Source organism: Meles meles, chromosome 14 (genome assembly GCF_922984935.1).
Source record: "Meles meles chromosome 14, mMelMel3.1 paternal haplotype, whole genome shotgun sequence".
NCBI classification, from domain to species: Eukaryota; Metazoa; Chordata; class Mammalia; order Carnivora; family Mustelidae; genus Meles; species Meles meles.
This window is the reverse complement of record NC_060079.1, coordinates 68078640-68091263: the sequence shown is the minus strand read 5'-3', so window position 1 is coordinate 68091263 and position 12624 is coordinate 68078640. Positions and strand designations below refer to the sequence as shown.

At 35.9% G+C, this 12624-nt stretch overlaps 1 protein-coding gene across 1 annotated transcript in view; it reads right to left on the bottom strand.

Annotated features, from left to right (window-relative positions):
* GPC5 (glypican 5) overlaps positions 1–12624 on the bottom strand; it is a 1459668-nt gene that overhangs the window by 981193 nt on the left and 465851 nt on the right. Inside the window, exon 6 of the mRNA XM_046028120.1 lies at positions 8300–8420. Coding sequence (XP_045884076.1) covers positions 8300–8420 — 121 coding nt within the window. The remainder of the gene's footprint in view (positions 1–8299; positions 8421–12624) is intronic.

Sequence of the window (12624 nt, the reverse complement as noted above, 5' to 3'; positions counted from 1 at the left end):
ATTTTTTGAAATAAACCATATTTCATGGTTATATTTTAAACAGAAATATTAAAGGTTTTTGCTTATAAATGGCTAATATATAAATATATTATATTTATATAATATAATATATATTATATATATATAATATAAAGAGTAAATATAAAGAGTAAATATAAAGAGTAAAATTTCTAGTGTTCAAATTCCTTTGATGTATTTGATAAACAGAAAACCTGGTAGATAAATGGCACAAATCTTAATAGGTAATAATAACATGTAAGATCAGCAGCAGCCAAGTGAATATAAAGTAAAAATTTATCCAACATAAATCACATACACTCTAAAAAAAAAAAAATCAATGCCAACCCAAATCCCTTCATTTTCAGTTGATTGTACACTAATTGAAATGGTTGGTTTTATGCTGACGATTGATTTTTTTTAATGAAATGGACAATAGTGAAGTCAGTGCTTTAAACTACACACTCCAGAAAGCAACCTTCCATTGAATTTACTCAGACCAACTAATTGCTAAATTAGATGGTCATTCAACGTTATTGAGTACATTTCAAATACTTTCATCTGAATCAGAAGATAACTAAATGTGTTTTGGTTACTACTGCATTGCTAATATAAAATCACAGGTGTCTTTCTTTCTGGAATTTTAATATGGTAAGCCTGGGGACATGACATTGCTGTGTCATGAGATGAGGATCAAGGAGTCAAGGTGTGTGGTGAATTCCCTGAGCAAGAAAACGAGTCTGTAGAAGTAAGGGAAATCCACAGAATCAGCTGACATCCCTGACTGATCAATTATGATTGACTGGTCCTGCATCTCTGCAATAAACTCTTACCAATAAGAAGTTTCTAAAATGTGAATTAGAATAATTATTTTCATGAAAAAAAGCTTCGACGGTTCTCAGAATTCAGAAACTGACATACTAAAAATCTTGTGTTTTTTTTTTAATTTATAGACACTAACCTTAGAACACTCCATTATGATTTAAATCAGAACCTCTGCTTTACTCTATCACAGCTCTAAAGTTACTATTTATCATGTCAGTATTCTAGGAACAAAATGGGAAAAAAGAAAAGAGGCAATTTAGTACCGTCTTTTCTGACATGAAATAAGAGAGTCCTCATCTCTGCTTGAACCCAGTAGGTTGTGATTATTGAAATACATATTATACAATGTCTATATACTTTGTAGTTTTAAGCAAATGGTTATGATTATTGCTTTTTCTCACATTTAAAAACCAAATTTATTTTATAAATGAAGACATATTTCCAAAGAAGTTTTAGTCTCTATAAAAATGAATATTTAATAGAAACTGATAATATTCTCTTATGTATTGGAATTATTAGGTTTGAAGAAATAAAATGTTACTTAAATCTACTACTTTTAACAACACTGTAGCGTTTATTGGTTTTGCAATAAAAGAATTATAGAAAATTGCTGTGATATTACTTTTTATGTTTCATATTGAAAGTAGGTAAAGTAATTTCTAAGCAGTGATTCATTATCATTCATAACTAACCATACTCGGCAGTTAGGCTTTTAACTGCTGATATCATTTTGGGTTTTTTTAGGAAAAATGATAGATGTTATTTAATGTTTAAAGATAAGCTGCGGCAAAAATTATTTTTTGCTAGCAACTTTGCCCTAAACAGATGGTCAATATGAACAATGAGAAGTTTTAAAATAAGTTTGCTAAGAGAAAAAAATCTGAATTAAATTTTTCAATCATATCCTCAGTCAATATACTAAGAAATCAAGTATTGTTTCTAATCTATTATCAAAGGGCAGTTCAGTCTAGGAAAGTTCATGTGAACCCTTTAAAAATTCTCCTTTTAGAAAATTCCTCACTGGCTCTTGACTGTGCCATACTCAATGGTACAAGCACTGTCTCCCTAAAGTAGAGGCTTTAAAACGTAGGAAATTTCTGGAATGTTGGCACAATGGCTTCTCCAGAGAAAGGGGCTGAATGACAGATGGTAGAAGGCCAAGCATTACTTTCCTCTTTTCTCCACAGTTCCTGTTTCCAATTCACAAGGATTTACAGAGTCAGTGAGGGGCCTTTGAAGTGCCTGAGATATTCCCTGAGGACTAAGCTATAATCCCTAAATCCCCATTTACATCAGATCTCCTGAGCAACTTTTTTTTTTTTTTTTTTTTTGGTAGGATTTAAAAATAGAGCACTTTTCCTAAACAATGAAATAAAATTGAAGTTGTTTTTGCTAGGAACTTTCTTTAGAAAGCCTTGAAACTAAAAACTATTTTCCAATTAAGATATATTTTGGCCATACTTGGGAGTGCCCACAGGTAGTATCAGCGCAAGCTAACATGCCTAAAGGACTGTCTAAAGAATTAATTACCTTTGTCTTTAGAATTCCATGTGATTTTCCTACTACCTATGTGTGGTCACTGCCAAGTTCCCAACTATACCCTCAACATGCTGTGAAAGTTGATAGGTATCCTGTGCTTCATGTGTAAATTCTTGCAATTTTTCTGGATAAAAATCTAGCAGTACTTATTAAAATACTTAAGATTACCAATGAACCAATTCTTGATTATAACATCTAGAAATATAAGGGGAAACGTTGTAAAAAGATTCATCTTTGGGACTATTCCTATTAGCAGTATTTATTATCATGAAAAGTGGTAAGAACTTAAATATCCAACTTTAGTTTGGTATTACATAAAGTTATAGTCTTTCCATACGATGGAATCATATACATGCACTAGCAACCATATGCAGAGTATTTCATGCTATGGAAACAAACATGTTATATGTTGTTAAGGGAGTTCTTTGGGACAAAAAACTAAATGTGCTCTTTGATTTCATTTTGTTTTATTTAAAAAAAGACAAAATTTTTATCTAATTATATGTATAATTAAGTATAGCAAAAGACTACAAGGCTTATTTCCTGAGGATGCTGCTGTTTTAGAAGTGTTGGAACATTTATTTTCCACCCTTTTTGTAAAATTTTCTAAAATAATAAAATTCAATTTCTTTTTTTTTTTTAAAGATTTTATTTATTTATTTGACAGAGAGAGATCACAAGTAGGCAGAGAGGCAGGCAGAGAGAGAGGAGGAAGCAGGCTCCCCACGGAGCAGAGAGCCCGATACGGGGCTCGATCCCAGGACCCTGAGATCATGACCTGAGCCGAAGGCAGCGGCTTAATCCACTGAGCCACCCAGGCGCCCCTAAAATTCAATTTCTTATAATGAACAATGATTATTCTTCAGTAAAAGAAAAGTTAATGTTATTTAATACCTTGTCTGTCCTACATCAACTGTCTAAGTAGGTACATGGTATCACATACATTTAATAAATGTTTTCTCCATTCCTAGATTTTTGAAATACACATCTTTCGTACGATTCTGCTTTTTTATATTCTCCCCTAAAAGTTTTGCTGTGAATTAATTCTCCAACAAGAATGCGACAACCTCATAGTCCACAACTTAAATACTATCTAACATTGATGCTCCCAAATACATACCTTCTGCTCTGTGACTGCCCCCGAGCTCTGGATGTTGCTCTAGGGAGTCTGAGGCATTTCAAATGTTACAGAACCATAACTAATCAACCCCAACAACTTAAACCTCAGACTTACTCCATTTCCAGAATTCCTTATTTCATTTGATGACACTATCACCCCACCAAGGGTAGTTCTTTCCTTTGTTCTTTCCCTCTCTATCCCATTTCCAATCCATCAACAAATCTTAATTAACTCTCCTTCCTGTATTTATTGAAATCTCCTTGCTTCTCAAGGTGACCACTCTTCTTATTATAGTCCCAATCACCATGATCTTTTGCTTTTGTTGCTTACTTCCTCTATTTTTGCTCTTCTTCTACTTTGGTCCATTTCCAAAGTGAAGACTAAATTATCTTTATGAAACATAAATTAAATTACATCACCCTCTCCCTACAGTCTTTGGTTTCCTATCTCACTTAAGATAAAATCTAAACTCCCTGCTGGATTCTACCAAATTCCCCTTAATTCAAAATATATCTCTCTTTCTCTACCCTTTACTCACTCTGTTCTGACCACATGGCCTTCTGTTTGTTTTGTGAACACAATAAACCTATTTCTACCACAGGTCCTTTGAACGTAGTGCTTTCCCCCACACACACAGTTCTCCCAGATTTTTCTTATTCCCTTCTTCTTCTTCAGTATCAACCCAAACATCCCCCCTTTTGGTGTCCACGGGGACACTCTTCTTAAGTACCTTTTCCTACCTCATACCATTTTGTTTTCTTTATATTTTTCAGCTACGGTTATTGTACTTACGTATTTTTTTCTTAGAATGTAAATCTCACGTGAACAGAGTTGTGTCTGCTTTGTTCACCTCTTTAACTTGAGTAACTTGAGATGAAGGTCCATAGTAGAAGATCAGTAAGTACTGATTGAATATTTTGAATAAATTAATTATTAAGACTTTAAATTGGAGAAGGAGACAAACCATGAGAGACTGTGGACTCTGAGAAACAAACTGAGGGTTTTGGAGGGGAGGGGTGTGGGGGGTTGGGTGAGCCTGGTGGTGGGTATTATGGAGGGCACATATTGCATGGAGCACTGGGTATGGTGCATAAACAATGAATGCTGGAACACTGAAAAGAAATAAAATAAAATAAAATAAAATAAAATGGAAAAAAGATATTTAAAAAGTACCATTTTTCAATGCAAAGTTCCTACCCACTTATTTTGTGACTGCAATTGCAGAGGTTACATGGTAGAAAATGAGGTGCAGCTCAATGACAGGCCAAAAAGAAAGGTGTTTGGAGACTAATGAATGGAGCCAATTTTTGCTAATAAATGTGGTTGGCTTCTTTCCATATATTTAACAGAGGAAAAGGACAAGAGGAACATTAGCTTATCCTTATGATGACAGATGTCATTTTCACTGTTAAATGCACTTAATACCCATCACAATAAGAAAGATGGAATTCTGTGGAAACATAAATAAGTGATCATCTAAATCTACAGATTAGATTCTGAAATATATTCCTACTTTTACTTCTTCCCTTTGTCTCACACTCCTCCCAAATTAAGAAGTTATTGCTTATAGAAGACAATTTTCTGAAACTTTTCAGACCTGACACTGTGCTAGGTCTTTATAATTCCTCCTTGATACTGACAGTATAATAGCCATCCCCACAAGGGCACACATGTATGATTAGCAGTCAGAAGTCTAGCAAAATCAAAAATGTCTCTTCATCTTCGGGACAGCTGGTTTAGGAGAGAACATGTTCTAAGCCATTAAAGGTGAATATTTTCATGACACCTTTACAAAATGACTTTCTGCTATCTTCTCTAAAAACCTAAATTCTAATCCTCATCCTATAGCCTTGAAGAGATAGACCTCAAAGGTAGCATTTTATATCATATCCTTTTATAGTCCTGGAACAAAACTTGAGCATGAATAATTGGAGATCTGTACACTCATAGAAAGATGAAAGAATTGGACTCAATTTAACACAGGAGCTAAAAAAAAAAAAAAAAAAGATTATTTCCCTCTGCCATCTTGAAAAGGTTATGGCTTTAAAACCAATGAAAGAGGAAGACAGTGATGTTCTGCTGGATGGGCTACATACCAGCAAACCCTCTTCCTAAGAGTTTTTATAAACCTTTATATTTTGACTATCTACTTATTTCTTTGTGAATATGTTTTCTTGTATCTGTAGACTTTTTCCTAAATAGCAGCTCCAGTCTCATTACTTATAACAAGGTTTCCATCAGCTTTCATCATGTGTATGTTCCACAAAGTTGGAACACACACCTACTGGACAAGTGTATTTACATATTTCTACATTACACACACATGCCACTTACATTACACACATGTGCCATTGCATTGTTATCTATTTTACACACTTTCCTACAACCAAATACATTAACATAATGAGATAGCATAAATAGACACTGAAGTTCTGTTTTTCCTTCCTGCCGTCCAGTGGACTGGGTTGTGCACTGGGTTGTGCTTAGCCCACTTTGGAGACCACTAAGATTTTATCTTAAAGAGAGGAACCGTTTCTCTTGGTCTTATGAGCAATGTGCATTAGAATTTCGAAGAGTCTAGATCTGCATACCTCATTATACCATGTTACAGTGCACGATGCTATGAGGTGCCAGCGAGACCAAGGCATTTGTTCCTCCAGCTGCAGGTAATACTGCTGGCTACTGGTAACTCAGAGCTAAGGTAACACTCCCCTGCTTCCACCTTAATAGCCCTCATCCAATTACTGGTCCAATAACCCACCTCCTTGTTTCAATTCAGGTCAACTGGAAAGCGCTATCCTAGCTGAATCCTACTGGATTCAGAAGAAGCTTCCATTATTACTGCAAATATGGTTCAATTGCTTTCTCTCTCTCTACAGTGCTACTTCCCTACAGTCCTTTACTGATTGCAAAGGCACCCTGCCAGAAATCTCCTGCACACAGGTCTTTGTTCCAGAGTCTCTTATGTGTCGAGTTCCTATTAGATTGTTTATTGAGCCACTGGAAATTCAAGTATTAATATAATATCCTAAATCTTCCTGAACCCCCAATAGGTTCTCACTGAGTCAAGATTAATTTCACCTAGAGGTCTCTTTGTTCTTCTTACTATGGAAAATCAAGGCTCCAAAAATTGGACAGGAAGAGTGACCTCCATCTTCTAAATGCCTAAGTGACATTTACTGATGGGCTTAATGTCGCTGCTTCCGAGGACAACAAATCTCCATCCAGACCTTAGCCATTCTGCCCCAGGCTGTGGTCTCGCTCACACTGCTCACTCTGATGCTTCCATCAATGTCACTTAGCTCCTGACACAACCCCAGCACCACTCAGGTTCAAGAAATGTCAGAGCGCTTGGCCTACTAGCAGCATAAGGCAACTATGTACTTTATCTGAGATGCATCTGTCTGAGAGAATTGGTTTAACTCGCTAGAGGCTATGAGGTTCAACTCACTAGTAGTCATGACATCACTTTTCTCCTACACGTTCTCAATGGAACTTACTTTTGGCTCTGTCGTCGAGGGTGAGAGCTGTTTTCCCAACGCACCAGTCATAGAGTAGCCAAAGTAACCATTATTGCCTCCTAGAAGGAAGAGATCTATGGTATTGGACATGGATCCCTCTGCTTACATTTTCTCTGATCAAGACACAGAATTTCATAAAAATGGAATCCTAAGAACTGGGCCTACATAAACTCAAATTTTGCAGAGTAACTATGAAAAGCATAACAATGACTTTAGTTTGTTTTGTTTTGCTTTAGATAGAGAGAGAGAATGTGTGCCTGTGTGAGGCAGGGGAGAGAAGGGTGGGCAGAGGGAGAGAGAGAATCCCAAGCAGGGTCCATGCCCAGTATAGAGGCCCACATGAGGCTCGATCTTATGACCCTGAGATCATGACCTGAGCCAAAATCTATTTGGATGCTTAACCTACTGAGACACCGAGGCACCCCCACAGTATTTTAATATTCATAAAAACTCAGTACTATGTTTAGGTATAGTTTCTGCTATAGAACATCAGAAATAAGAATCAACTATCCACCCAAGGCTTTACTTAGAAAAAATGAGAATATATGCATAGATAAAATGTTTTAAAAAGACAAATCCTAAGAAACAGTCCTCCTTAGCCCAAACTCCAATAGATGAAGAATGGAGGGTTGCCATTATAGCATGTAACATAATATTTGATTCTAATTAAAAGATTAGTTCAATGAAATGCTCTTTTGATAGACATTTACATGCTTCATATGCTATATATTAAAAATAATAGTACACACTTGATTACAGTTTATTAAGGATAAAACATAAGTATTTCATAAATAGTCATTAGGTAGATTATAAGATAATATGTAAAAGGTGATACAGGAAATAAATACAAAAATGCATTATTGTTCATTTATGACTTACCTTTTACTAAAACTAGAGCAAAACCCCTCACAGCAAGGCTCAGAGAGTTACCTAAAAAGCGACTCCAGTTTCTCCTATGGTCTGTGTTTTCTCCAATTGTCATGGCAGTCCCCATGTCTAACTTCATTCATTGGTGATGAAGCTTTTCCTAAGATTTTCACTATACCTTGAAATTGTGAGGCTGTGGCTCCTTCTCACAGATACAGACTGCCCTCCATTAAGATACGACTGTACCTTGATTCTGTATGAAAATTTCTCAACAAAATATTTCTAAAACTCTCGATACAAATCATTTCTTCCAATACTCATGTTTAGGTAGGGCCATCAGATAGGATTAATAGATTTATCACATGTAATGGAAAGCGACTATTTATTATTTACCATTGATTATACCAATAAGTAGAGTATCTGCACTTACCTGAATAACGTGCTTCAGCTTATCAATAATTTGATTTATCACAGGATCAGTTCCTCTGACTTTGACTTCGGGATTTCCAGACTGGGCTTTGATTCCATTGCCAACCACACGCTGAGTATAGCTAACACAGAGAAAAGTGGAAGATACAAGACTTAGCAACCTGCCAGAATATTATCTGCCACAACCATTTGAACATACCTGGCTCAGAATCTTACTCTTTTAAGAGTGTAATATACATATATATATATATTTTTTTTTCCCCCCCCTTGGAACAGACCCTGGCCCAGCTGCACCATTTTTTTGGTAGAATGCTTACCATGCAAATATAAACTATTCTAATGTTTTTCTCTCTCAAAAGACGAAACCAAAAATTAATTGTGTTTTTTTTTTCTTTTAAGATTTTGTTTATTTATTTGACAGACAGAGATCACAAGTAGGCGGAGAGGCAGGCAGAGAGAGAGAAGAGGGAGCAGGCTCCCCGCTGAGCAGAGAGCCCGATGTGGGGCTCAATTCCAGGACCCTGGGATCATGATCTGAGCTGAAGGCAGAGGCTTTAACCCACTGAGCCACCCAGGCGTCCCAATTAATTGTGTTTTAATATTATTTACCAATATACTAAAGAAAGCTACTATACATCCTACTTCATTATCAGATCTTGCTGAATTACGCATATGTCTGAATCCATATTATCTGGGTCAATTTATTTTATTTTATATAATATATAAATGAGTCCCAATGCTATTTTTCACATACTGGACTATAAAAGTCAAAACTGTGAACATCATAAATAACTAAAACTGGCAAAATATTTTGTAAGCACAAAAAACACAATCTTTCATCAACATTTATCTGAAAAAGGATCTAGTAAATCATGTTATATGTAACAGGGGGTCTTCATAGGTGGTTAAAGTCATTGCAAATTACTATCTTCCTAAAATGGCAATTTAGATTCATCAGTCACAATCCTAGGAATAAAGGAGACGTTCAGTATGCTATCGGAATAGCTAGAAGGAACGGTATCCGCCATGTGAGAGGTTAGGGATGACACAGGTAGTAAACACTGAGCATATGGAGAAGCCCATCTGGATTAAGACACTTGGAGGAAAATTAAAGAAGTTATAGCTTGTGTTGGCCCTTGAAGTATTAAGGGAAGAATAGATCTGAGATAGTAGAGTCAACTCCAGAGCAAAGGATGACATCCCAGCAGGAGAAATGGCAAAGGCATATGAATAACACACACAGGGAAGAATAGCTAGGTTTCTATTTACCAAGAGTACAAATAGGAAAAGTAAGAGATAGGAGGCCATGCCCTGAACATTCCATACTCTTTCCATTTAAGACTCTCCTCTGAGTAATCTGTTTAAATAGAAGTCATGATAAAGTGGCCTCAGAGACTGTTCAGTAAGCATTTTCACATTACGCTTAATGTAATATTTCTTCCCTCTATTTGAGCGAGTATCACAGCTATCCACATGAATCCTCTGGACTTTCCACAGCAACGGAAGCTCTTTGAAAAGGTGAAAGGAGGTTCCACTGTTGAGAATATGGCCATACAAAAGAAGTTTTAAGGAATATCCAATTCCTCCCCAAATTCTGCATGCCCAGTGATTAATTTCTACAAGTGGATCAAACAATGACCAACTAGATCCTTCCAATTAAATGATGGAATCTTTTAAAATCGATAATATCAGTTGCACATGACAAAAATAATGATATTAATATAACTTTTTTATTTTTAAAATAACCTTGGGGAGCCTGGGTGGCTCAGTGGGTTAAGCCACTGCCTTCGGCTCAGGTCATAATCTCAGGGTCCTGGGATTGAGCCCCACGCCGAGTTCTCCACTCAGTGGGGAGCCTGCTTCCCCCCCCTCTCTGCCTTGCCTCTCTGTCTACTTGTGATCCCTCTCTGTCAAATAAATAAATAAAACCTTTAAAAAAAATAAATAACCTTGAACCCACGTCTTAAAGCAGAAATAGAGGGGTTTAGAGTTAGGTATTCCAGTATGCATTAGGGATTTGGCAATATATACCAATAACAATTAATAGAAGAAAATCAAAAAAATAAAAAATAAAAAATAAAATAAAAAAATAAAAAAAATAGAAGAAAATCAATTATACAAATCTATTGATGTGTAATAATATCATTTACTTAGAAGGGATTAAGTAAACTATAAATATTAAACCTTTCTTAACTCTTCTGTAGCATTATTATATTTTTCTTCCAAATATTCAAGCAGATTGCACATGTGGCTCCTTTATTGTATTTATTATTAATAATGATGAATAATATGAATACTAAGTGGACAAATGCATGTTTATGATTCAGGCATTGTTTTAAATACTTTCATTGGAGTTTGTCAGTTTATTCACATGATAATCATTTTTTGTGGGCATGAGAATGTGCCTATAGACCTCAAAGTACAGGAAATTTAATTGACTAAGTGTACCCACTGTTTTGCTCTGAAATCTATTTCTGTACCTGCCCTCAACCAATCACTGTGTTCCGTAGGGATACTCATGTAGAACCATCAGTGGAAGACAGAGGGCTCCTGTGACAGCCAAGGTTGTCTCAAGATTCCCTGAAACCTCTGCTAACCTTTCCTTGGGCTGCTTCCACTCAAATTTCTTACCCCCTCCCTTCACAAGGTCACAAGTGCTCTGGGTCACAGAAGTGTCTGGTCCCAGCACTTTTGTGGTCTGGGTCACAAGTGCTTCATGACTAACCGTTTTACCAGCCTTACTCATTTCCACCCCATTTGCTTGGATAGGCATTTCCCTTAATAAAACCCTCTTGTGTTTAATTCCTTTTTGTCATCTGCTTCTTGGAGAATCCACTAATATATCATACAATATTTATATTAGAAGGATTCCCACTCTACAGATTGGGGATCTAGGATCTGACTATGCTCAGTAACTTTCCCAATGCAACATTTTGTTAAGTGTGCAACAAGGGTATGAACCCAGGGAACATGAGCTCCAAAATACAATCACTCAATAATTATTAATGAAAACTCCTGAAATTGACTAATATAATCCAGAAATACAATCAGTTTTGTGCAAAGCATTTTTTTTCTTTTTGTAATTTTTTTCCTGTAACTATAGCATTTTCAAATATTTTACTACTTCTAATTAGAAAAGGATATACTATTTTCTTAAAAAATCACAGTGAACAGTTGTATACTGCCAGCTAAAGAGGGAAGCAATGCTTGATAGAGGGTTGAAATAATAGATGGCAAATTTGCTATAAGATTCCCCTATTTCTCTAGAAACACAGATACAATATGAGCAATGAAAACTTAGTCTCATCTCTTAATTTTAAATACAGTAAAGCTTTACACAATAAAAGTTTGAGCTCTCTGGGTCCACTTATACATGGATTTTTTTTTTCAATAAAGACAGTACTATAAATGTATTGTCTCTTCCTAATTATTTTCTTAACAATATTTTATTTTCTCTAGCCTACTTTATTGTAAAAATAGAGTATATAATACATATACAAAGTATATGCCAATCGACTGTTATTGGTAGGGCTTCTGGTCAGCTGTAGGCTATTTGTAGTTTCAGGAGAGTCAAAAGTCATACATTGATTTTTGACGATGTCCCTAACCCCCACATTCTTCATGGGTCAATTGTAAACTACTTTGGTTGCATCTTGGTTTATGTACAGACCATGAACTTTCTTTCAAGATGCAGGAATGTCGTGTCACAGCAATCGGAAGAACTTCACATTTTTTAATTCTTAACCGTCACAGTTGATAGCACAGATAATTTTATCACAATTAGAAATGATCAAGAATCTCATTCCAAACTAGTGTATTATTCACTAGTTCAATATCACTATTCTTACATTATTACTTAAATAAGGAAAAATACTGCAGCATGGCATTTAAGATATTTCAAGTGAAAAATAATCTTTAAAAACCAGTTTTTCTTTCCTTTGTTTTTTAAATAAGGTTAAGAAGAATCACAATGCAATAGCAGTACATACATACCAGAATAGTTTATAGGAAAAAGACAGATGATACCAAGGGTTGGCATGGACGTGGATCAGTTGGAGCCCTCCGTCTTTGTGGATGAGTGTGTAAACCAATGTAAGCCACCCTATGACATGTATACTAAAGCTAACAATCCCATGGTCCTGGGGATATACTCAGCAACGTTTACTGAAAGACAGGTATAAGAATGCTCAGGGAAGTATTATTCTTAATAGCCCCAACCAGGCACCTGGGTGGCTCAGTTAGTTAAGCAACTGCCTCTGGCTCAGGTCATGATCCTGGAGACCCCGGATCAAGTCCCGCATTGGGCTCTCTGCTCAGCAGGGAGTC